The sequence below is a fragment of the Syzygium oleosum genome, unplaced genomic scaffold, assembly GCF_021117445.2.
Source record: "Syzygium oleosum isolate NSW1041296 unplaced genomic scaffold, Sole_v2.1 Sole_v2.25, whole genome shotgun sequence".
NCBI lineage: Eukaryota > Viridiplantae > Streptophyta > Magnoliopsida > Myrtales > Myrtaceae > Syzygium > Syzygium oleosum.
The window spans coordinates 647,239-674,529 of NW_026607509.1; the positions used below are offsets into that span (position 1 = coordinate 647,239).

Sequence of the window (27,291 nt, forward strand, 5' to 3'; positions counted from 1 at the left end):
AAAATTAAAAATTATCAATTTCAGCATCAGCTGGCGTTCGCGTCAGCCGGCGTCCACGTTAGTGCCAGCCATCCTAAATTGGTCAGATAGACTAAATTGGTACAACTACAATAGATTTAAGACTTTTTTGGTAGTTTTCCCCATTATCTGATGGACTCAACTAATCTTATCTTATTCAAAGTGTGATCTTAACTTGCCAAAGAGAAAGTATCCTATAACCATAAGATACTATGCAGACTAGGTTGCTTCGTTTGTTTTTAAGTTAGCTAGGGCATAGCGTGGAAGATTCTCCTTGGTGCCCATTGCAATGCCACGAGAAGGCATTTGAGTCGTAACGAGCAATTTAGCCATATTTAGGGTTGGTAGTAAGAACTAGTCTGGGTTGATTAGAACTGTTCTAGAGCAGAGTTGCGGCTGTGATACATGTACAGTATCTGTTGTGGCTCCAAGTTAGATCCGATTAGATATAAAATCGACACGAAAATGGGGTTTGTGGATATCCTGCACGAAGAAAATGATCAGAATGTGAGTAGAAAACAGGGTCGTGGATCCAACAATGCTAGCACAACGCTAGATGCCCTAAGCCCCTGACTCGTCCAAAACCTACGGTATGCTGCAGGCTCTTGGCTGCAACTGTTCGAGCCTCTAGTCAGGCGGCCGAGTTCTCAACCAGGGGTCCAAGAGCCCGACGGAAACTCGTCAGATGAACATGCGATGTCCAAAGAGCTCCATATTTTTTTCGAGCACGCTTACGTGGAATTGATTTGAAACGAGTGTTTAACCTTATATAGCATTGTTTGAACTCTGGAACACAGGAGTGAGTTTGGAGAGCCGTCGGAGAATCTTTATGAGCGACAAATAATTCGCTTCCTCTTTGGCTATTTTGTGATGATTATAGGGTATAATCGAAATAAGGAAAATTCTAAGAATGTTTGAGTGATTGGATCACCATCATGGCAATCCAATCTATAGTAACCGCATCTAATCGATTTATATAACCCCATAGACGTGCTCTCAATCGAATGAACCACATAATAAGTCGTGCATGTTTTGAAGTTATGCACTTTATTTCTCATTGCGAAGTCGTCACTGCAGCGGTTAGCGCACAAAGAATCTATCTAGCCTACCAAAAACACATAAGATTTGAAGTCAAAACCACACTTGGTCATGCATTAGGTGGGGAAGAAAATGGGTTCTTCGGTATATGATGAAGAAAGAAAGGGAGAATGCATGTCTACACGGTTGATCTTTGATTTGGATTGCATATACATATGACCCATTTTCCTACAAGAAGACCTCAAACCAACCTTGACCAACGAGAACTCCTCCAGCTCCCTCGCAAATGTACTTCAGGGCCACTGATGGGAGTAGATGTTGTTTTCTCTAGCGGGCGTTGAATTTGACGATGCGATCTTAAGTAGTCCTCGCACAAGTTTTCGACTTTGCCGTTTTCCTCTCCATGTTCCAGGTGAAAACCCCACGTCCAATGTCAAAGCAGTTGGCAAATTTTCTCATGGAGTAGATAGCTGATTGGATTGATAATCCCTTCTCAAGCGTCAACAATCTAGGAAGAATTTGGTAGGTCAGTTTAGACTGTCTAGTCTCATGGACTCGGATAACCTACCGAAACGGGAGCTTCCGAAGGAACAGAGACCACAAGTACATATTTATCCGCATCCGTGTAGGCGAGAGAGAACGAGTCCTGGCTAACATACCTTTCTCAGCCAACGACAATTTAACATAATGATGACAAAGTTGAAGCCTGTTTTTTTCTTCCCAAAGTCTCTCAAAATACGTACATGGGCCCTCCCAAAAGAACTTGCTGAAGAGGAGAGAGAGAGAGAGAGGGAGGGGACCACTGGTGGATCATTTGTCTTCGAGAGTTAAAGTCAACTGGAGCACTTGTTTATCTAACTGTAGTTGAGGTAGGAAGCTTTTTTGGTAGAGTGAAACTCGAACACCAAGCAGGAAGAACGTGCGGGAGTTACTGTTATTTGTTGCAGGCTAGAAAAGACCATACCACGCGTCTACTTTTTAAACCATTCTCTCGGAGCTTAGTGATGGCTGATATGACAGGGACATGGGAGAAATCTCAGGAGGGTTTTAAGGTGCGAACGTGACTTGAGAGCCAAGTCTCTGGAGGCTAGCAGCAGCACCTAGACGTTCCAGCCATCTTAATTTGACTTCGAATTGATGATGTTTGTGTTTTGAGCAGTAAAGAAGACCCACGTTCGGCTTCTCGGTGGAGGAGAAAGGAACAAAAAAAGTAACGTTTAAGAAGCCACAATCTAAACAGCGACACTGTTCAGAAACAGAGATCCCGCATTACGCATCATGCAGTGAGGTTCCGTGTATTTTCTGCGCATTGGATCGACTTTTTTCTCTGCCAATTTCCGTCTCCTCCTATTCACTTTCAAGATCCCAAACCGATAGATTTTTTCTAAGCTGCAGCATCCAAATCCCCGCAAAATAATACCCGCGCCACACATATTTTCAGGAGGCAATAGCTCATTTACTCTTAATAACTTTGATGGGGCAGCTTTTAGTGATTAGATGAGACCACAACTTCAATTCTTGTACAATGTGCCAGTTTGTTCTATTCACAAATGGCTAATAGAATTGTACAAAGGAAGCGCTCAAGAAAGACGGCTCTTCCTGCCGGTAAACTTGTGGCCTATACCTCGCATCTTTTGCCGCTCCCCCTCCATCTAATCGACGCAAAATTGCTGATACTTCAGGCATTTGCTGCAAAACGGTTGAATATGGATTCTAAAGTAGACTGACTAATACTGTATTCTGATATTCCCAACCGGTTCCTGACAAAAACGGAGTTCAGAATGTCAGTAACCGTGTTAAGAAAGAGAAGGACGAAACAACCACGAAACAAAGGTTACCTGTTTCTTTCCAAATGCCCAAAAACATCGGCAAGTGAGAAGCCTTCTCCGTATGGCAACTGCAGAAAATACTCTGATGAATTTCGATCTTGCTTGAATAACATAAGTCAAAAACTAAAGAATAGTCTCGCGAGGAACAAAACAAACTAGTCAAAAGTACACAAGAACGACAACGGAAAAAAGACATGCATTTGCCCACGAACTTGGTGTTATTCTGCAACAATGACCAGAGTCAGAGTGGCCAACCAGCCACCAAGAGAAACAATTAACCTTGAACCAACATTCTGATCCACTTTGCCGACAAACAAGCTTCCCGAGATGGTTAATCGTCACAAATGGCTAAAGCGATCATTAGCAGCCTTGACAAAGGCAGCTACATGACAGTTAAGGAGTCCAAATTTAACACTTCAAGATCGATTCTAAGCAACTTATATACTGTTTACCTGGCTAACAAAAAATCAATGTGTTCATCTGACTATCTAACAATTAACACGTGTTTTCAGCTACCAATGTGGTGTGTATCACGCACCGATTAGAGGTTGACTTAAGGGATTTCTATCCAAATCGGGTTGGGAGGCAAATATAGCTTATAGATTACGTTGTGCCTATGCAAGATTTTCTTCACAACCAGTCCCACCGGCCGAATAAAGGAGGGGATGAGTGTGTTGGTTAGCGGATAACCAACAACTCTTTTGTAGTCAAATCCCTTTGAAATAGGCAGGGCATCTTCACTTCTCACTGAGATTATTTGAAAACGCCAAATCATAAAATGGCTTCATAGTTCAGGATTTTCTTTTTTCAACCAAAAAAAAAGTCTCATCAGATAACCTGAGTTTAAAGAACTCCCTTTTGTCAAATCTGGCAACCAGTATGACATAAAAAATGAGCCTCCAGGGTTTAAAAGGATCCGCTTGTTGAATTCAACACGTCTTGTAGTTGAAACCTCACTAGGTTTTTCGTGCATATCCTAGAAATATTTTCTTAAGCTTTCTAAGGAAAACAAAATGAACTATTTAAGCATTATTTGATGGGATGAAATTATCGATACAATCGAAAGTACTTGGTGAAAAATGAATAATTGATATATCAAGGTTATTGGTCAAAAGTGTTATCCCATGAAGGTGGAACTTCAATGTTTGAACTGGTGATCCAAGGAATTAGCAACTATTATCTTACAACACCTCTTTCATCGCAAAATTAGTTTATTCATATTAGATGCAACTCATTTTATTGCTCAGAACTGGAGTTAGAAAAGGAAGTCAATATATAGATAACATGACAACCTAAGATGTCTGCAAAATACGGCATTTCAGTTGATTTTTTTCCTGCCACAACTAATGTAAATGACATAAACTAGGTATCATTCAGCAGATTCATATATTCCCGCAAACTGCGACAAACTATGAAGTCATCATGACTTTACCTGATATTTGACACTCAACCCATTGCAATTCTGGAATTTCGCACCAGGAAAGGATGATGCAACAAATGAATCGATGACTGAAAACTTTTCTTTGGTTAACCACCACTCGCAAAATACAGGCAATGGTATACCACCTGCACGAAAATCAATACAAACAAACGGATGGGGCTAATTCCTTCAGTAATAAACCAATGAATATATGATTGTAACTTTGGAGCTTACAAAAGCTTTATAATTAACGTAAGAAGACTATACCATCTCGAAATAACTGGTCTGACAACTGTTCTCGTACAACCCTGTCAGAAAGGTGTACCTCCGATAGAAGTGTCATGGTCCTTTCTTCATTGCCAAGCCAGTGTCCAACTGTCATTATCATTTCTTTTGATAAGCTAATCTCTGCCACTGTTGCATTTTCTGCAGTAGTGGAGTCCATGCCCCCGATGCAAACTTCAAGGTCATCAAGTAAGCTTCTGGGCAGAGGAATATCAAAAAGTTTTCCTCTGATAATTCGGCAAAGGTTGTCCAGGTCAATGGGGTCAACTTCGGTAGGTTTAACCTGAAGAAAAAGATGCAGCAATGAATATTTGCAAAAGCCATAAGAACTTCCTTTACATTGCCATACCTCTAACTCGAGATGATTGCCAAAACGAGTTTTCAAATGCTGGGGACTCCCAATGCATCTTAATCGGCCTCCAACCTTCAATTATAACAAGAAGAAAACACAATTAACCCACCCTTGATGAAAATATTATTGTCAGCTCATGGAAACTACTATTTCGATCAGTACCATTATTCCAATCCTTGTACATAAAGCCTGAGCTTCATTCATACTATGAGTCGTTAGAATAACTGCAGTCTTTCCTCGCCTGGTTGATAAACGGGATATCACATCCCACATGAACCGTTTGGCAATGGGGTCCATACCTATCACCGCAAAAGACATTTGTGTTTCAGTAATTTAATGAGGTATCATAAAGTGTACATCCTCTCAGAACCAATGCCTATCGACCAAAGCAAATAACTCTCAATAGTTCACATCACCTGCAATACGTTTATATAAAGGATTTGATAGGATAAATCTAGGCACGATAGTCCAAGCATCTTTCACCCCTGCTCTCAGGAACAAACATCTAGAAGAAACCATACATGTCTAAAACAACTAAAGTACTTTAACAATTCCATACCAACTCAGACAATGTCAAGGTTCATAAAATGTGCTGCATGTGTGTAATTTACGTCTGTATTTATGTACAATCTAAAAAATGTCCAAGATATATCCACTTAATTAGAAGTTTAAAGAAATCCTCGAATGCAGACTTCCATGAGAACTTATAATGAACTACTAAACTTTCAATATGGGAGGAAAAATGTCACATCGGTTGCTAAAACCAATTAAGAATAGTTATTTAACATACCTGTAGAGGGTTCATCGAGAATGACTATAGGAGGATCTCCAATCATTGCGATTGCAACAGATAATTTGCGCTTGTTTCCCCCACTAAGAGTAAATGATGGTCTTTTTGCATATTTAAGCAAGTCAAACTCCACTAACTTCTCCATAACAACCTACAAAGATGGAGGAGGCATTAGCAGTCCATCTTGGGGGAGTCACGGATTTATGCAATAAATGAAAAGGGCTAGCACTACAGTAAATTGAGATCTGCTCAAAACCTTTCCGTACAAGTATTAAACAATCTATAATCCAAATCTATGTCTATCCATGAATATTCAGTAAGGAGCCATCTCTTTAGCAAACATAAGATAGCAATTGCGAAAAATCTTTCATTTTGACAACGTACATCATTAATCCTTTGGTCTGGGACTCTCTTTATCCTTGCATAAAGTTCAAGATGCTCTTGGACAGTGAGACAATCTAAGAGCGCGTCGAATTGCGGGCAATAACCAATCTGGAAAAGTACGACATTAGCAAGCTTCAGATATTCCAGTAGTTGAACATCACCGGCAAACAACATAAATAGTGCAAAATATTAAAATATACATGTCGCCGAGCAGCCTTGGGATTCGAGCGGATATCTTTGCCAAATACAGAAGCAGTTCCACCAGTTGGATATTCCTCCCCTGCATGTCACTTGATCAGAGGAAAAATCGCCTCTTCCACTGCCCAGATTACTACCTTTTTCTCTTATTTCATTTTTTATTACTTCTTCCATTATGGGAAAGGGGTGTTGAGCCGTCTTATAAAAAATATTGTTTTTCTTTTAACGTTTGATATTATTCATCCTGCTTAGTAAGACTTCCTCCACTCATTGGCTTTCTGTTGATTGCAAAAGACATGGAGAATCCTTGAAAGATCTAGATAAACAGAGAAACATTGACTAAGAAAGAAAAAACTGCAGGAGATAACATCCTTTTTTCCAGACGTTCTACTGTTTCTTAGAAAACAACTTCCTCAACAAATGAAGACATGCACAAAGGGACATTTATGATATGATATTCACAGTAACACATCTTCAGTGTTACAAATTAGCATTTGTGAGAAAAATTTGCACCAACCAGTCAGCATTGATAGTGTTGTTGTCTTCCCCGCTCCATTTGTCCCCAAAAAACCAAAGCATTCTCCTTCTTGAACTGAAAAGGTCAAAGAATGTACCGCCACCTTTATGCCACAATGCTTACCTCCAGAGTACGCCTAAATTTTGTGGATCAGGTTAGAAAAGTTTTAATGGACAAGAACATTTCATTCGCCAGAAGCATAGTAGTACCTTCCTAAGGTCCCGCAAATAGATGATGGCATTATCAATGGAACCTGAAAGGACCCCTTTCCGTTCCATTTGGACATCAATGTCTTCATCGTAATCAAGAGAACGACTTTTGGAAGATGATTTCAGAAGAGGCTCTGCGTAACTAGTGGAATTATTAGAAAGGTTCTCAGCAATTTTTTGCCAAGACTCTTTAATTGCAGCCACAGTCAGCTTGTGAGAAGGAAAGAGTTCAAGTCCAAGAGTCAATGAGAAGTAGATAAAACTCTGCCATGACAAAAAGTTAAACTAAATCAGAGTTGGCCCAATTTCAATGGATCAACAACATAACATGCTATCGCAAAAAATTAACAAAAAGATTTCGATATCTAAAACAAAGTCTGTAGACTCATATTTAGTACATGTGTGAATGCAAGCATGCACTTGCAATATGTGCTGAAATAAGCATCCACCTTTCTAACAAAGATTTTCTTATTTGTTTTTGAAACAGAAAAAAGCATGCGAAAGGCCTCAAGAATCAAGGTGAGAAATACCTCTACGCCAAGGTAAAAAAGAGAGGCGCCAGTCACGTTCCAATCAAAATCTCCCTTACTGGAGTTATCCTTCACCCCTTGCCGTAAAAGGGCTAGTGAAGCAAGTCCATCAGCAAAACAAAACCCCGGCGATACTCTAAAGAAGTTCTGAGAGAGAAGATTATCATTTGTCAAAATCTCAGATCAATGTATGACTTACCAACATGAAGTTTTGCTGGAAACAGTTAAGTGAAAAGGAATAGAAAAGACACTTAGCTCTCCAAAAATCAATCTTAACTTGGAATTTAATCAAGGATATGCTGTCACTTGAATTCAATAGATTAACAGATTGATCTAACATTTTCTAGAGAAGTTAAGTATGGTGATAGCCACATCAATATACCACGTTAACGAAAGTGAGGCAACAGTATGCATTTCCAAAAAATTCAAGACACTCAATGTGTTTGTCTAGTCAAAAGGAATCATTAGCACATATTCTGAGGGAGCAAAATGACAATCTGCATTTTGGCGACTCTCTCGCAAGAAAAATAGGCCCAATGATGAGAACAGTCCAAAGTAACCTGGAGCCGAAAGGCAGCGAACAAACTTTCTTTAGACTTCAAAAGGGGAATAGCTTGACGCTAAGTTGCCGTTACCCTATCCCATGGAAAAACAACACAAAATTGAATAACATGATTCTGGCATTTAATATTTAATCTGATACACACTAAGGTCTTATCAGACAGAACACCAAGCATCCAAACAAAATAAGAGCTTGGCTGACAATTATATCGCAGGATATTTCCTGGTGAAAAAAGATGCATAAACCAAACCATCCAAAACATCATCCAACAGACACACTCATCTCAAGTCTCAACACTGCTATCTTATTGGCATATACTCAACTAATGACGTAATGACTGATCCCCGACCAAGATAAGAGCCATTCATAAAGCATTAAATTGAACCTTGAGAAAATCGTTTGCCCTTCTTGTTGTATGCATGAGCCCCATGATGAATGAGATGACCATGAGAATGAGACCAGTGAAGACGTGAACCAGAAGAACCACATTCTGCAAGTTTGTTAACATCACCAGATCTAGTAAAGCTCAGTGCCTGAGAAGCGAAATAGCACACTAAGGGAGATTTGCACACCTGTGCCATGGTATGGTCCGTAAAGAAGAATGTGAGGCAATATGTTGACGAAGCAATTGCCAGGCCATACTCCAAAAACATCAGGACCGTTGGAAGAAAGCTACCAGCTCCAATAAATTGATCCATACCTAAGAGATCAAACCAACTATTACCTATAGGTCAATGGAATATTTAACCATGGCTAACTAGTAGAAAGCGAATTCCCAAGAATTTGTCAAAGAGAGAGTCTTCCAGGAGAGTTTTTTTTTTCCCTTTGTCAGGCTGGTGTATCTGTCTCCATTACCATTACTACAAATTTTAACCTCTGTCAATGTGGTGATTAGAAAAGGAGGTTGAGAAAAGCGCCCTCACTAAGTTATATTTTATCCTGATTTTTCATACCACCAGCAGGTAAAGCAGTTAAACTCTTTAATTATGTACAGCCATCTCTGTACTCCCTAAGCCCTTACTAAGTAGAAGCTTTCCAAAAAAATCAACCTCCCCTTGATTTGAAACGAATTTAAAAAACATTCAAATATTCAAATTGCTGCCTCTGGTTTTCAAAATAGGGTGAACATAGACATTACTGTAAAAGGTAAGTCTTGATCACTTCAGATTGAATTGATGGAGCAGCCAGCATTACATCCTGTTCTGCTTTTTGAGGTCTTGCTTCAAATTATATAATATTTGAATGGCATAAGGTTCCTAAATAGGAAACATGGACGAAGTTGTTTAATTTAATTAAGATGACAAGAATGAGTCATCAAACAGAAGTATAAAGCATAGCCATGTCAATTGATCCATCCAGTAAGAATGTCAAGTGCATACCGAAGATGTAGAAGAGAACAATTGCAAAAGATGAAGGGAATAAGAAGCTGATGAAGTCCCATGTGTAGATAGAAGTCCAATATGAGAGTATGGAAACCTGAAAGTACAATAGGTCCATAAGTTTTAATCGTACTTTGTTTACAGTCGCAAATTTACAATTAAAGCCTCATACCCCACTAATTAGTTGCTGGTGTTTAGCTTTCACTTCCCGCTCCTGCATAGTGTAACATCATACAATAATTAAACAAACAAACAATCACAGGGTTCCATTTCAAAAGGCTAAGGACAACTTCAAATGTGGAAGCGAACTTCATATGAACGAGACAATGCACTGCTCTCTCATATACTCTGAATCTAAGCTTAACTAAGAATGCATGAAGAAGCAAGTTGCTTGCAACAGTGAAGTAACAGGTCGAGATAATAAATAGGACTTCGCTAGTAGCTACAACCCATTAGACCTCAGAATGGAAGAGAGATATATAGTGCTCAAGAATGATTAGATAGAAGGGGAAGTTGGCTGACAATAACTATCTAAATCTGTCAGTCCTCTAAGAAAGAGAATCTGAGCGTTTGCTAGAGAAATGCTTAACAAAATAATGGTGGAGGAGACATGTATTTAGGACTTAAATGAGTATGCTACACATCAATGAACACAATACTTAAAGGAGTACATGAAGCTGGAAAGGATCATTTAACATGCTGAAGAAAGTAGACTCCTTCCATGACCAAAGGAAGATACAAAGCAAAGCATACATATTAAAGAATTGCAACATCAAGAGGCAGAAATAATAACAACTAAAAAAATCCTGCCTACGTAAGCTAATAGTACAGGAAACATAGATAAAATTGATGCAGTTCAAAGGCATAAAACTAGTGTGCATACTACAGGAGAAGGCTTAGAATTATACCTTCACGATAGAAACTGCAAATGAAGCAGGAATAAAGGAGAACGCAATAGTAATTATAATTGCAGCAGAGAAAGCATCCAGATCCTGCATTTTACAAACACAAAAGAAATGTTCTAATCAAACGGCCATTAAAAAGATTAGAGCCAAGAAACATAGTACACAGGGAAGAGGCATGCATACATGACGCTGCAACCGCTGGCTCTCTGTCATTGGAAGAGGGTGATTGCGAGTTTGAATAGTCATGTTTTCGTCTTGTGTAGCTAGCCTAAGCATTGCGGAATTCATTAAATTGATGAAAGTTGGAGCAGCATGTTGACAAGAAAAATTGTGCAGTACAGTGTAACCTAAACTCCCATCATCATTTTGATCATCCATCACAATAGCCCCATACCTGCAAATAAGATGCAAATTTGAAAGACCGCGATATTCAAGGCTTAAATTGATTCATCATGGAAGATCAGATACACAAGCCACACGGTTTTACATTCAGCATTGATACGGAAGTTAAAGCATTGATCGTGACTTGTAGCTTCAAATAAAACCAAAGCAAAAGTTAAGCTTATCAAATGATACACCAGTCCTCAGGATGAAGCAATCTTTAAATGGCAACTTGTTTTTGCCACTTCTTGTATGAATTGAGAACAGTGTGAATTCCAGAGCCCCATAGATGCTTATTCCATGTCTATTTATACTTCTTTTCGCCAAAGAAAAAAACGCACAGATGAACACATCAATAAAAAAACTGGCTTTGAGGCTACTTTCCAGACCAAAAATGTTCATCCAATTACTGCACCATTTAGAGGGAGGAAGCAAGTCATATGTTCTCCTTAGTGGGAATTTAGATCCTTACAATCCAAATTCCACCTAAGGTACGATTACCTTAATGGTGAAAGAAATATTGCTCGGAAGTAAAATCATTGTATCTCACCATTCAGATTATAGAAAATCCTTAAACCTGGAAAAATGTAATGTCATTCTGAAGATAGAAAACTGTGGGAGAAAGAATCATCAGAGAACTTCACTTAAGCACCTTGACTGGTAGGATTCATTGAAACTGGACATGAGATATTCACTCATGGAAAGTAAAGCTGGTCCTAAATTAGGCCCAGCTACCTCAACTGCATCAGCATATGCCTTTTGGGAATCAGGGAATTTATACGCACTCGGTTTGGATCTCTGAATCCATCCTCCCTTAACATGTTGGGCTACCTGGATTATCAGTAGCTTTCAGTGGAAGGAATGATTGCATTAGTCAACAAAACAGAAAGCTAGGTTGGATATTCCTTACTTACTCCTTTTTCACAATCCACTGTCGGAAGTTCATATATTAATCAAAACCACGCATAACAAAATGTCATGTGTATGTTACATACCTCGTTTGCTATAGGCCACGATAGATCAAAAGGAATTGGACCACCACCCCCACCACCACGTAGTAAAGGATTAAAATGGGAAGTTGTGAAAGTGACGGACATCTGATCAGGATGTGGCTTAAGCTTCAGCAGTAGAAGCCCCAGAAATAGAAAAACTACTGGTATCAGAAGCTGGAAAACAATTGTTTTGCGGTCCCTCCGAGCGGAAATGGCCCTCTTTATGAACAAAGCTTTACAATGTTGCCAAAATATAGACCTAGAAATGATGGAACAACAACAGCACTGCATACTTAAGAAATTCAATACGCGGAAAATTCCAGTAACAAATACACTGCATGCTTTCCCAATTAAGGCAGGCAGAATCCACATGGCCTTTCTGTAATTTCCACAAACTTTATTGTGCAAGGTCATTTTCGTAGTACTGCCACGAGAAGCTTGAGAAAGATTGTGATCAGTCGAAACAGAGATGTTCTCCTCTGTAGCAGTTTCAGCTTCATCATAATCACATCCGGCTACTCTTAGGAATACTTCCTCCAATGTCGTGACAGATATACCATAGCTTTCTATGCCAAGATTTTCATTGACACCTGATTTTCGAGAGGAAGACATTGATCTCTTCATGCAACCTTCAATTTCTCTAAACATACTCTCGAAAAAAGGAGAAGACGCCAACGGAAGCTTGAAGGAAATTTCAGTTCCAACCTGGAAAGGGAGATAAATGCACCAAATAAGAATCCTGTGAATTCACTTACAGCTACAAAAAAAGGCTGATGTAGAGAGAAAGATAATCAGCATATGGAGGGAAAGTTGACACATAAATCTTAAATGGCATATCGATATCAAATATACTTAGGCTTCCGGCCAGGACAATCTGTGAAGTATATCAGATGTCTGGCATATTATGGAATAGTACACATCACATGAAATCATGTTATCAGACTTTTTTGATCTGCCAATGCATGTGTGTGCATACATGTGGCTAGTGTCATGACAATTACCTACCTCGCTTATACATATTGCTGATGGAATATGACGGTACACAATATCAGCAGCAGCAGATGCAGTTGGAGCAGACTGCATGGTAACAGCATGGGTAAGTACAGAGAAAGCACGTCAATGCGAATAAACAACCCAGAGAAATTCATACGACATAGGAAATGAACACAGAAATGACTATACCTTCACCAAAGTAAGTGTATAGCCCACCCCAAATTGATGCTTCAAGAAAAGGGAACTGGCCAAAATCATTGTCCAAGGTAACAACCATAAGAAATTGCAATTCACTTTCAGAGTACCAAAATACTTAACTGAATACAATATACTGTCCAAACTATGAAATATATCTAACATTTGTAAATATAGGGGTTCCACATTATACTGAGAAAAAGGTGATACAAGATCCAGAGAGAGAGAGAGAGAGATGGGAAGACAGGGAGATGGAAAGACAGAGAGATACCATAATTTAAAAGTCACATGCTAATTATTTCATGTCTCAATACTTCATGACCATTCTCTCTTACATCTGAGGTCCATTTATGGCCTTTTCCTTACTTTGATCTTCTTCATATAAAAAAAAAAAACTTTCACCAAAGGACAAGACCTTACCAAGGAAAAGGAAGGTGCAAAAAGAAAAAGTTCGACAGCATGACCTTTTGAGATCAGGCCTTTTCATTTTATGTCAGCTTTCTGGTGCAAAAAAGAACTGGGATGGTTCATGGACATATATCATTTACAAATGGTTTCCCTCAATTAAAAGTCATGGGCTTCAAATCCTCACCCACATGTCTCGGGTCGCACGCTTAAAGTCTTTGATATACTACCAACCTTCACGCGTGGAACATTGTTAAGTTATGCGACATTCTCTAAGAGCTTAAGTTTTTTTCAACAAAAAGTGGTGCACTCAACTTCAAGAGTTCCAAGTTTTGCACCGTGTTACACAGTGTTTATACATTATTTGATCAGAATATCTTTATACCGCTCCACCAAACTCAAATCTCCAACATTACTTATAAACATGTGACAAAAGTCATCAACTCTTCCAAATCTGACAGATTTAAAAGAGCTCCAAGATTATGTCATTCATATGTCTATGCATTCACAAGCAGTTGCAATAACTGCTCGGGAAATCCAAGCAGCTCTCTCTGTCCCAGCACACATCAGAGTTTCAATAATAGTAACTAGGCTTTCCACGTTCAAATGTTTCTTTCTGATGAAATGAGCATGATGTCACAAAGAATCAAATGAGAACGAAATCACTTACTTTTTGCAAGTAAAGTAGATCAAACTAACCTTCCGCAGCATTTTAAGGAACCATTAGCCATTATGGCTATCCGGTCTCCCAGTTCATCCGCTTCATCCATTGAATGTGTGGTTAATAGTATTATTCTTCCTTTTTTTATTTTTTTAATTAACTGCCATGTCAATCGCATTGAATATGGATCCATTCCACTAGTTGGTTCATCAAGAATGATAACCTGGGAACAAATTTAATTTGTTCAACAAAAATCACTTAATAAAACTAGGGAATAGAACCTCCAAAAGGAAACCTAGAAGAAAGTATCACCTTACTATTTCCTATCAGAGCAATCCCAAGAGACAATTTTCTCTTCATTCCACCAGAAAGAGCCCTTGTGCAGGTGTTGATTTTATCAGCCAAACCTACCTGGTCAAAATTAACATAGGGTGATCCTTGTGGTATCCTGCAATAAAAGGAAACAGGAAAGGAAACTAGGGCAGCATGACTTTCCTTTCAATGCCTACATTCCACATCTACATTATTGGGATCCAGTTAAATACCATTAAGAGCTTTTTTTTATATAAAATGACCAAGCAAGTCATAAACGTAACCGTCTAGAGAAACATTCTCTAATGCAGCCCCCAATTGCATACAGCTCAAAGCAGCAGCTCTAGTTTCGCAGGATCAGTAGGGGTAATAGCACTATCTATCCTTATTATTGGTGAGAAAATCTAAAGCCCTAGAAATTAATGGTGTAGCAATGAGGGACTGCAGCTGACAACTAAGAAATGCAGCTTGAACTCCTCAAGCATGTACCCCCTCCAATCTCATGCAGTGTATGGGGAGGGGCGCCTCACGCATTCTAAGAGCTTTTTACCAACCCGCAAAACTCAGTTATGGATTTCCTCCTAGTTAGCACAAAACAAGAATTAAAGAAAAGCTACCCTAAAGCCTTATATCAAGGAAGAGGATTGTTAATCATACTTATAAGTCTATACTTCCCAAATGATCACAATAAATGTAAGCTACATGTCAATTGTATGGAGAGAACTCACTTCGTCAACCATATCAGACACAACACGCTCCAAAAGATCTTCCTTGACACCCTTCAATACTGCATATATCTCCAGGTGCTCCTGAACCTGCCAACAATAGTCAAACAGGACAAATGACAACGATTAAGATAAACGCAAAAGCATTGAAAGGTAGTCAAATAACAAGAATAAAGAAGGTATATCAAGCAAAAGAATTCAGTTGTACAACATATGGAGATATAGGGAGGAAAAAAGACAAATGTTACTCCATTCTTCTTGCTGTGAAATATAAGGATATGCAAAGTAAACCAGCAAACACTATTGCAGTTTTTTTCCATGTTAAGAAGAAGTGAAAACTATATAGAAACTTTAAAAAAGGAGAGTGGCTCATTTATGCAATAATAAAGCCGAGTAGAAACCTAACCATTGAACATTGACTCTGGCACATTTTCTGACAGTGGCATTCATAAATAATGCCACAAAACTACCAAAATGGACCAGGAGTTATGCATCTGACAGATCAATTGTGACTCGCCAATCTACTCAATGCTCAAATGCAAAAGTGATTTGTAGTAGTAGCACCTTCTGTGTTGGATATGCATGATTGTCCGAGTCATGTGATAGGCACAAAAATTAAGCATTGCAAACAGAGATCACAAATTAGTACTGGTCCCCTTTAAATCTTTTCAAATACAGCACAAGTTAGGGGGACAATTCTAAATCCTAAATGTTTTATGGTGTAGTGAAACTAAAGTGAAGAATATGATGTGAATACAACTTGGTCAGAGGGACTTAAAAATGACTTCCTACTTTTATTTCTACTTTTCCAACCAAAATTTGACAACAAAAAAAAATAAACAACTCATTCAGAGGTCTTGGAGCAGGCTTACCTCTCCTGTCTTTTATCTAGGGAAAATTACCCAACCGGTCCTAAACCTATTGTACAGATGCAAATTCAGTCCTAAACTTTCCAATTTTGCCAATTTATTCCTAACTTTTACTCAAAATTTCAATGTAGTCCTTCCAGTCAATTTTTCATTGGAAATCGCTGACAGGGCATTCTAGTTGTCGTTGGTCGTCCTACATGGCACACTGCCACATTAGGGATTTTCGGCGAAAATTCGCCAGAAGGACTACATTGGAATTTTACGGAAAGATTTAGAACTCAATTGGCAAATTTGGAAAATTTAGGACTGAATTGGCATTTATACAGTAGGTTTAGGACTGATTAGACAATTTACCCCTTTTATCTATGTCATCTCATGATAGAAATAGAATTTTCCTTCGAGTTTCTCTTACATGATAAGTGCCACAAAAGATGGTAAAGCACAAGTCACTCATTCAAGTATGCTTCAAGAATCATTTACACAAAAATTGTAATCTGATGAGAACTTCAAAAAGCATTTGGAACAGTAACCAATATTCCATGCGGCATGAGAAACAAAATTGACATCAAACTATGAGAATGTAAATGAACTGTTGTCTGAATAAACAGCATTGATGAGGCAGTCTAATTCATCTGAATGAGAACCATGGAGATGACTAGGTTGAGACACACACGTTTAGATCATTATCACATCCAGTTCCAGAAGTGGGGAAGAAACTTGTGGACTGTTTAAAATAGTATTTGCAGCATATCCTACTGATGTAATTAAGAAATAAACAAAGTGCTCACTTACAGTCAGTTCAGGAAAAAGGATATCATTCTGAGGGCAAACTCCCAGACATTTCCTTATCTCCTCCTGCAGAAGATTTCATCCATCCCAATTAAAAATCTATATTTGGATAAAGAGGAAAAGATACAAATCGTCTATGACCCTAAGGTTCAAATCCTCAAGCTTCATGATTCTATCAGTCTTCAAGTGACAGGGAGTGTTAAAATAGTAGTATAAACAGCATGTTGCCTAACAACTTAAACTTTTACAATAAACGGTTGCTCACTCAACTTTAACGCAAGTAACACAAAATATCAGGCAAAATAAAACAAACCTCCGATTATAAACCCCGTCAAGCATCTAGCGTTACACAAGCAAATAATCACACGATCTTAACATGTACACCCTTTCCAAGAAAATGTTCAGAACTCAGCGGACACACAGGACACCAATGCCATCTTGAAGAAAGATGGATCAACAATTTGCAGTTTAAACTCTCCAAGTTTTCCAGAAGACTGACGACAAGACAAGCAGTAGCAAGCTAGAAATGCACAAACCTACCCTTCGCCGACTTGCTGGAGTCAACTACATGGGTACCATCACAATATTTAAGGTTCTTTACCTTGTAAATCATTTCCTCCTATGTCCAACGCACCCACTTTTGACTTGATTTAAGTCACGTGTTCAAATAGAATTATCCCACCGTCAGTGCTTCATGTTCAAACCAACTTCAAAACAATTGGCACATATCACAGGAACGAGCAAATGAAAGAATTTATAGGGGGTTTATCACTTGAAACGCCTTCCTCTCTAGAAAAGAGTTCTTCTTTCTACATTCCTTAGTTCCTAAATTGATAAGGGAAGCAACATTCTACGAAGGCACATACTCGCAACAATGTAAATTACAATAAGACTGCATCTCCACATGTGGCAACCATATACAAGGAAGGTAAACAAGTTTAAGAAAGAACATAGTTGGATTATTTGCTAAACTTATCAAATAAATAAGCCTACTAAAATAGCTGAAATATGAAATGACGAGACCATATCAGATAATTAGCGTAAAGCTATATTATTCCCATAAATTAAAAACGCCACCCAAATTCTCCGCATCATAAGCAGAATGAAATGACCAGCACAGAGAAAGTATTTTGGAAGAGATAGTTTACCATTTCCGTCGTTATATTTCGGCCAAGCACCAAAGCATCCCCTGATGTGGGAGAAAGAAGTCCAACAAGCATCGAAATTGTTGTGCTCTTACCAGCTCCATTATGTCCTTCATACAGAGCGTTCGCAGATTTAGATGACAAAAAAGTAAACATTAAATGGACTTGATTATTTTCATTTGAAAAAGTAATAAGACATATAGAAGCTTTTTTATGGGGGGACCTACTGCGCAAGTGCATACACTAGAATGGACATAGAGGTCCACATAGACAAAGTCGTAGCTACTGATATGCTCTGTAGTGAGTTATGTGTTGTTTCAAGAGAATGTTGGGCCCAAAAGAATCCAATGAACAGTACATCCCTAAATGATCTGGAGTTAAGACAGTTGTAATATGAAGAGGAAATAAGAGTGATCAAAAAGAATATTTCACTAGACAATCTCGTGAACATGGCTTCCCAACAGAAGTATAGCCATTCATTTGTTATCCCGTGATCTTCCAGCATCATCAGTCCAAAGATTTGATCGTTTGTTTGCTTTGGAACCATATTAGGGAAAAGGCTCGATATGAAACATTTGCACCATACGGTTTAGCATAGAGATCACAAAGACATGCTAGAAATCTAACAGAATCTGTACAATTAACCACACCAAAATCGTTCCTCCATTATAGACTAAACATTAAGCCCGATAAAAGGGAATAAAGTCAAAAAGCTGACGACTCTGAAATAAAGATGAAGAACAAGAAAGACACATTGAGGCACTAACCTAGAAGAGCTAGTATCTGATTCTCATATAGGGTTAGCTGCAGTGAGTTGACCGCACAACATTTCCCCCTCTTTGTGGCATACACCTTATGCAAGTTCCTAATTTGTATGCATCTGCAAGTTAATCAGCTTAGTGTGTGTAAGCCAGAGTCAGAAGACCAAAAAAACAGGCAATCCTATATCAACAGTTCTATACCGCCGATCAAGCTCCTGTTGTTTCATTTCCAAGCTTATTGATTCGATAGCAGGTTCACTATCTATTTCACAAAAAGTCGCCCCCTTCTTCAAAAGTTTACTTTTATCTTGTACTTCCACTCTGACAGCCTGGTGCTTTGGACTATTCTTCTTCCATCTGAATCCCTTGTCAAGTATAAAATCCAAAGGATAAAGCACTCCACGCTCACTCGTAAGGACCTGATGAGCTGAGTACATCAATAAAATAGCAATCGCAGAAGTTTAAAAAAATAATGGACAGTGGAATTCCAAGAGTAGCATAGACCAGTAGCAGTAGGAAGGTGGGTGACAGCAAATTGAAGAACCGCACTAAAAGACAAAAGTCATGTAGCATCTCATAACATATGCAATAGTCAGAAATCCAAATATGGTTGTAATTCAAAAGTTTCTATTTAAACTTTTGATATTAGAGCAACAAACTTAAATGATACCCAATTTAAGTGCAACGGTCCTTAAATATATTCTAAGAAGATTGCATCTATCTTATTGGCTTTTTGTTTTTCATTTTCTTATTGTAGCTTATTCTAATTTCTTTTTGACAACTAAAGTAAAGATCATCGTGTCATGTCAACTATGATTTTTTACTTGGGCGCTTACAGCTGCCTGAAGATTTGACAGCGACTTTGCTTGCCCATCGCACGCTTGCAGTTTGAAGATGGGCCCCACAACAGATGACAACCGTGAGGATTTTGTACTCGAGAAGACAATTCTCTTCAGAGGACGACTGGGACAGTATTTATCTGAGGATGATGCATAAAGAAAACAAGAATTGGAGCAATGCTCTCCTAAAGCTTCTTCTTTTAGGAGCTCTCTCGAGGAATAGAAGACATGAATCAAATAAAAACCCCACAAATCATAGAGATAAACCACAACAATATCAGCTGCGAAATAGTTCTAACGGACTTACAAACCCTAACGGTGAACATGATAATCTGATGGCCAAGGGAAATCGACAGTAACGGATGGGGGTTCATGCAACGGATATCCTAGTCAAAAGCTCATGTGTGATAGATCCACATTGAGGAGACACAGCTTGCCAAGATCGACCTTGGCTCAACAGAAACATAGATCAACGGTTCAACGAGGATGACTCAGGGACAAGGACGTCTGGCTATGGCTTGGCAAAGAAGATGCGCCTACCCTTTGCCTTTCTCTAATGCTGATGACTAAGCAACAAGATGGACAGAAAGAATGATGCTGTGCAGGCGGTGGGGAACAATGGCAACTTGATTGTGACTGTGTTAAACCTACAACAATCTTCTCCAGCTGCCAAAGAAGATGTGACAAGTGGCTGAGATCAATGGTGGCACTCAACACGACCATCGAAGGACAGAGAACATGCAAACCAAAATAGCTCGACAAAGGAAATCAACGCTTGAAGACGACAATTGACAAGGACTAGCAAGGGAGTTGACAAACTTTACTCTGGATAGCTCACAAGGCAACCAAACCGGAAATCAACGCTTGAAGACGATAATTGACAGGGACTAGCAAGGGAGTTGACAAAACTTCACTCTGAATAGCTCAACAAGGCAACCAAACCAACGGTGATTCCTCCCTCCCTGAACAAGCAAACCAAAATAGCTCGACAAAGGAAATCAACGCTTGAAGTCGATAATTGATGGGGACTAGCAAGGGAGTTGACAAAACTTCACTCTGAATAGCTCAAAAATGCAACCAAACCAACGGTGATCCCTTCCCTCCCCTACCCCCCCCCCCTCTCTCTCTCTCTCTCTCTCTCTCTCTCTCTCTCTCTCTCTCTCTCTCTCTCTGGTTCTAATCCCAAGTTAAGATCGCAAGAGAAAGAGACAAAGAAAATCAATAGCTACATCTTTACTCACTTCTTTTTCTTTTCTTTTTTTATTGAATTACTCACTTCACTTAATGCAAGATTACATAGGTAGATCTACTTCTAGTTGTACAGGAGATAATCTTATATAACGTCCTTATTTAAAATACTCGACGCTTATCTAGTAACCATAAATATCTACTTACCAACACTTATTTACTTGTACAACTAAAAATTGTTACTATTTCTAAGTATTCTTCAAAGAGGACATACCTTATTCAGGTAAAATCCAATCAGACAGTACACAAGTGAGTCGAACAACATCATTACTAGACAGACCAGAAAATTCACTCCAGATGATTCCTGCATGATCCATCATCATGAACAATTAGTATCAGTTATATTAAACAGTACACAATATCTAGACTCCAAAACACAAAGGTACCAGCCAAATGTTGCTCCACCGGAGCCCAACATGAGCACGTTCATAATCAGCAAAGTTAATAGACCCCAAAGCAAAGGCCGTTGGCGAAAGTAGAGAAGCAATGACTTTTAGAATCCTATATGCAGAAAACTGCTGCATAAGTAACCTGGTCCTGTGAATTTAATCACAAATAGGATATCCTGAATGAAATATTTTAGCATGATTACTTACATAGGAACACCTTCGTCATTCACCGTGTAATAAGGAAAGAAGGCCCCGAGAAAAGAAAGGGTACCAACTGCAACAGCTGTTTTTGCTCTTGTGAAAAATGCAGAAATCATAAACGACAGCATGATTGCACTGAGTCCAAAGGAGAAGAAGTACACAAAAACCACGGATTTGTCACTGTACTTGAAAAGATTGTCCATTGTACAAACAGTGATAATTCCAGAGGAAATTGCAAACTGCAGAAAATATAAAACTAAGAAAATGAGGAGCCTGTCAAAATGTTTTGCCATAATAAGTAAGACGCTAGAAAAAATAAAAGGGGTTGTGAGTAGTAACACTGAAATAATACATGAAAATACAAATCAGCAATTGAATGATCCAATACAAACCGAACAAATGATCGACCAATTAATAGGCTAGACAGAATACTACCAACTTCTAGAAGCACCTAATAACCATTTCAAACAAACAACCCAGCTCTACTGGTACTTCTTGCCAAAATATTCCACTCTTGGTATGTATCACTTCATATGTAAGAGACAATGTGGATTGGTAAAAAAAGCATTCTCTCATTCTATACATACTGAGGACAAAGAGCGACAAAACGAATAAGATAAGCTACATTTACCTGCAAAGAATATGCAATAAACCAAGACAGGTGAAATATCCCATCTTTCAAACCCATCATGTAAAGACCTTCTTTTATCTTCTGTTCCTGGAATTTTGTGAACATAAAACAGATAAGCCGCGGCTGATAATGGTTTTCTCATGTCTGATTTAAAATAATAAATATGATATAAGTCATTTAGAGCAATTTAAGCGTGTAAAATATCATCATTGCACTAATGCAGAGATTATTTTAAGTACCTTCTCAAACACAGAGTAGCTGATTAGGCGAGAAATTGGATAGAGAAAACCCAAAAGGTACCTGCTCATTTGATTCCAAGGAGAACATAATTAAAGGATGATCAGTATTTACCAGAACAGCATCTTCACAAGATTACAAGTACCAGAATTCAAGTGAAATAGAATTTGAAAAATGAAAATCTCTGGGAATACGTACAATACTCCCATAACATTCTTGATGATAGACTGGAATTCATCATCAGTGTATTCACGAGTTGGAAACGGCACTATCCTTATGTTGGAGGGAATGAATTGTTTCCAAGATAGATCAAGCGAGGAAGGTCTCTCGGATGATTTTGACAATGGTTCGATGGTCATATTCAGCAAGTCAGTCTGGGTTTGCTGGGCAGACAGAATGATAAATGAATCTAAGACCTGTTGAAGCTGCAGAATATTCAAAGATTATAATCTCATCAGTCTTTTAGCTAAAGTACAGAAAGTTCAAGGATTCATTTCCAAGATGCTGAAATTACTCTTTTCCTATCAAAAACAAAGTTAAAAGTCGTTTATTTAGGGTGACCAGATGTATGTAAATGATAAAGAGAATAGTCCTCTTTACTTGCAAAACGCTCGCTCTCACGCCGTAAACATTTGTGTGTCGAACGAGGAATCATTGCCTTGACAAGTAACTCAAAATGACAGTTAACAATCATCAAATATAAAAGAATCATTCTAATAAAAACCTTTTTACAGTGTCAAAAGGAGCCAAGGAAACAGATCTGCTCAATAACTCATTTTGCATCATCTTCCATGCTAGTTACTTTCTTTTTCTTTTTCTGACAAGTAACAATCAGCAACGAAAGAAAAGCAGCAGTACATTTCATGTACACAAAGAGGTGAGAGACAAGGAGGTACAGATAGGAGAGAAAAGACTACACTAAAAGTGACAATGAAAACTAGTTACTCATTATGAAGCCAAGAATCGTACTAGGAAAATCATCAAAAGAACAATGAAGTGTAGTTTCTTAGCACAATGACATGAGCTTTTTTCTTTGGTCTTGGCTAAGAGACGTGGAAGAGTGTTGCTATCGAAAGGTAAACAGTAAAAAGAATAGCAGGTGACAGCAACATGATGAAAGAACTGACAAAGAAACATAGTTGCAGGGATAGTGCTGCATACGGTAAAAAATCCGCTGGAGCTATACTGCATCGTTGGTATGGTATTAAGACCCAAATGCAAGTCGTTGACGAATGGGCCATTGGTGTCCATAATGGATTTAGGGTTGGGAAACCCCGAAAAAGCCCATGTATGGTTGAGGCGTATACTGTAGTCATATATATGAGGGCCTTGACCATGAAACACGACTGCTCCTTTAATTTTAGGATTTGAACAGTTCCTGCAGAAGAAGTCAATAAAATCCATGCTAAGTGCCGCAGATCCAACAAGTAGTTGCTTCCCTTGTGTGAAACAAGACGAGGTGAGTGGTTACTTTTTTCCATTTGTTAAGTATCCCCCCCTATCCCCCCCCCCCCCCCCCCGCCCAAAAAAAAAAGCTTAGTTCTTCCTTACGCAAGCACTCTGAACAATGTTAAGCAATAGTACATAAATGAATAATACATGGACATGGGCTCGCGATGGTTGTACAGCTTCACATATCAAAGAGTTTGAAAAATGCAACCCGAGTCAAATTCGACAGGTAATCAAAAGTTATGTCGGATCAGGCAATGTGAAGAAGAATAGAAACAGTGGCAAGAGATCTCCATTATAATTACACATATAGATCATACAAAGAACAAAAATCTGTGAAATGCAATTGATGGAAGGGAAAGGACCTGGCAATATTTAAAATCAATGGCAGAGCACAAGATCCCAAACAAAAGGTGATCCAATGAGCTTTAAGACATATCACCGATTAAAAGCTATAACCCAAACAATTACACTATCCTCTAATTAGCTCATCATTTCACACGAAATAGAAGGCAACTATGACAGAATGTTGCCTCTAGCATGCTACCTCATGTTAACACAAGGAAGAATATATTACTCACCGAATCTGACTGCAGGCTCCATAGATGTCTGACCGTATGTATGTTTCTAGCTCTTCTTCATCCTTGTATATTTTATGTACGACCTGCATCAGAACAAAGGAAGTCATTTACCTTGCATCATGTATACATATCACATTCGCATCTAAGGAAAAAATTTCATCTCTATTATATAGCTTTCCATAAACAAGACAACCCATCGTCAAATGCAAGAGAGAAGAAGAAACTTCCAATGAAATGATGGACAAGTAAAGGATAAAGTCATGTCTCTAATGGAGAGGGGACAAATAAACTTTGTCTCTAATGGATAGAGGAAAAATAAACTACTTCTGGCTATAAATGCCTCTGCAATATTTTACTTTTTCTTACGCTCAGGCTGTTGCAATTTATGGCTTCCAAAAGTGCTTGGCTGTTGAAATAAGAGTCATTGTAGTGTTAAATTTGATGAGTCAACCATCATGGAGAACATAGTTGTCTGGGCTATTAATCCTCCAACCAAATGTCACGAGAAAATCATTAATCTCCAAAGCACTCTTTTCGCAAGGCAGAAAGAGAGGTAATGTTGACAACATGGCAGAAATTTTGTGGAGAAACATTATGGATCAAAAATGTCAGGATTGATACTTTTTATGGGTAAGATAACAGCAAGTCCTATCAAAGAAGAAGTTTCTATTGATGATAAAAGGAAAAAAAGAATCTGCTTAGACGAAACCAATTCTCCGCCACCAATGAATTGAAAAGTCCTGTTGACATAATTTTTAACTAATACTTTTTTCCCCAAAAGCTTTACCTATCGGGTAACAAGCTCATATTGTATATCAAGCCTACGTCGTAAAACTCCCCATTTGTATAACCAGTATGTTATATATAGGACGTAGACTTGACCACATTAATTGGAGCAATAACAAATACAAGACAGTATCAGGACACAAACTAGGGATGAGCTGTGCTCTACACCATGCTAGATAACATTTTTCTCCCAAAAGCTTAAATTGTGAGGTAGCGATTCACATGCTCACATTATATATAAGGCATAACTCTAAACAATTATAAAGGTTGAGACTTGGCTCTATTAAATCATCCTGGATTAAGATGTGCTGCTCGATTAACAGATCGAAACAAGGCTGCACTCCCTTACAGGAGGTTGTCCAAGCCAATCATGCAATTTAATTCAATCTACGTATCATTCAAGGAAGCCAGTGTCCTTTTGGGATCAAAGTTAAAAAACTAAGAAAACATCAGGCTGACAGAATCCATATTCAATAAACTCACGCAGAACTTCAACCAAAACATTAAATGAACAAACTAGGATCACGACGAAGATGGTACTCACCGTACAAGCTAAAAGAAGGGAAAATTCTAAACTAACAAGGACTGTAACAGACGGTGCGCGCATGGATTCATATCTGCGTATACATCTAAAAGTCAAGAAGTACCAGTACCTTCAGTAAGGGAAATTTTATGGACATCCAGTTGATCATCATTCTGGTCTCTTCCGTGTCCGGTGCAAAAGCCAAAAACTCCCTCGTCGAGTATAGTAATTCCAAAACTTGCTGAAAATTAGGGGATATCCCTTCGCCAATTTCCACCAACATCTCCTTCCGGACGTGCCTGGAACAAGCTCTTGCCATCATCTTATTTGTATAATGCTATACATCGCCACATCAATTAAGCAGCAATTTTTTAACACCTTGTCAAAACAGAGACATCTAAAGCAGAAAAGACTTCCCACGACCCCGTCTTACACAGGTACTGTTACTTATGCTCGTCACAAAGCACCAACATATCGGGGCAACAAAATTTAACCGATAACTTGAACACTAGTGACGAAGACCAACAAAAGAACTCACGATTGTGCGGGATGAATCTGCGTGTCCACTCGCGTCCTGACTGCTACCAGCAACAAAATGACGATCGTCGGAAGCAAAATCTGCCAGAGAAGAGCACGCTCGTCAGACGAGCCCCAACGGCAGCTCGGACAAGCTAAAAACGGCAAGTCGAACCAGAGAAAGCTAACTAGGAGGGAGGAGAAAAAAAAGAAAGGTCCGACGAACGTCATCACTCAGCAGTCGGCAGGCTCCGAACCGACGGGAGCCAACACAGCTATTCGGAATCGAAACGGAAAGGAGAAGAACGACGGCCGGAAAATGCCGCCGGAAGCCGTCGCGATCGACGATCCGAGAGCAAGTCGGACCGACCGATCACTCCAATTCGAACCAATCCGATGAAACACCGGGAGCCTCTCGCAACACACCTCGAGCTGGAATTCAACTAGATAGAGAGCAGAGAGAGTGTAGAGAGAGAGAGACCTCGGCGGCGGTGACGAAGGGGTGACGTATCTTGAGGAGCCAGCTCTTGCGGAGCATGACCTTCAGCTGCCTCCAAGAGGCGCCGCCCGCCATGCTTGCTCCCGCGCGCGGAGGCTCCGAGCGGTGGCTCCGGCGATCTTCCCGCAGCTCCTAGCTCCTCCGGGGGGGCTAAACCCTAGGCCTCGGCCGGAGAGGGAGAGGGGGAGACGGAGCAATGGCGTGTGCGCAGCGGAGGGAGGAGGTGGCGGACGGGGCGAGGAACGACGCTTGCTTTCTGGTGGGGGTTTGGCCTTTTCCCCAGAGTCTCGACGTATGGAATTTTCAGACGCCGCCCCCCACCCCCCCCTGCACTAACCAACCGCTACGTCAGCGCCTTCTTCCTCAAAAAAGAAAGAAAAATTGCTAAATCATCCTGTTTTGTTTCTTTTTCTTTTTCTTTTTTTGGGGCCGGGGACGGGGCCGCGTTTGTTCCTTTTCTTTGACCAGAAAAACGTGCTTTAAATTCATTTTCCCCACCAAAAATCAAAATAAATATAATTAATGCCGTAAAAAATCCCAAACTCGTAGATTTGTAACAAATTTACGCTCCATCAGTTTCCGTTAAATTTGATTAATATCACAAAAAATCACAAATTGGTACACTCTTAACGAGCGGAGGGTCAACCCCAAACTAGCACACCTGTCAGCTGTCACGTGCCATCCAACTCAGTAATTTGACGGTAAAGTTTAACGGAAACTAACGGAGGGTAAGTTTGTCAAGAATATA

The 27,291-nt window shown here is 39.2% G+C and overlaps 1 protein-coding gene across 6 annotated transcripts; it reads right to left on the reverse strand.

The window, feature by feature from the left end:
• Positions 1-2,511: 2,511 nt before the first annotated feature.
• Positions 2,512-26,763, reverse strand: LOC115674569 (ABC transporter A family member 1). Of its 6 annotated transcripts, XM_030596983.2 has the most exons (40): positions 26,526-26,763; positions 26,067-26,146; positions 25,659-25,827; positions 24,220-24,302; positions 23,351-23,567; positions 22,388-22,614; positions 22,192-22,252; positions 21,953-22,039; positions 21,328-21,560; positions 21,118-21,232; positions 20,946-21,035; positions 18,846-19,063; positions 18,651-18,763; positions 17,887-17,993; positions 16,742-16,804; positions 15,084-15,170; positions 14,356-14,454; positions 14,082-14,266; positions 12,972-13,026; positions 12,795-12,866; positions 11,793-12,494; positions 11,450-11,628; positions 10,600-10,810; positions 10,420-10,503; positions 9,684-9,725; positions 9,512-9,608; positions 8,705-8,832; positions 8,518-8,622; positions 7,571-7,717; positions 7,041-7,304; positions 6,832-6,967; positions 6,317-6,396; positions 6,117-6,224; positions 5,733-5,883; positions 5,105-5,241; positions 4,940-5,014; positions 4,573-4,873; positions 4,318-4,451; positions 2,895-2,953; positions 2,512-2,816 (listed from the first exon to the last, which is right to left on the reverse strand). In XM_030596983.2, the coding sequence occupies exons 1-40, from the start codon at positions 26,616-26,618 to the stop codon at positions 2,735-2,737; spliced, it is 5,676 nt and encodes a 1,891-aa protein (XP_030452843.1). In that variant the 5' UTR covers positions 26,619-26,763; the 3' UTR covers positions 2,512-2,734. The 6 variants fall into 6 exon arrangements, with proteins under 6 accessions (XP_030452843.1, XP_056158696.1, XP_030452841.1 ...); XM_056302721.1 differs by lacking the exon at positions 6,117-6,224; XM_030596981.2 differs by having other exon boundaries at positions 4,573-5,014.
• Between the last annotated feature and the right edge of the window lie 528 nt (positions 26,764-27,291).

Coding starts and splice junctions, on each gene's coding strand:
- LOC115674569 (XM_030596981.2), bottom strand. CDS start 26,618: ATGGCGGGCGGCGCCTCTTGGAGGCAGCTGAAGGTCATGCTCCGCAAG. Junction 10,504..10,599: donor GCCAGCGGTTGCAGCGTCAT/GTATGCATGCCT, acceptor TGTAAAATGCAG/GATCTGGATGCTTTCTCTGC. Junction 6,397..6,831: donor AACACTATCAATGCTGACTG/GTTGGTGCAAAT, acceptor AGTGACATGCAG/GGGAGGAATATCCAACTGGT.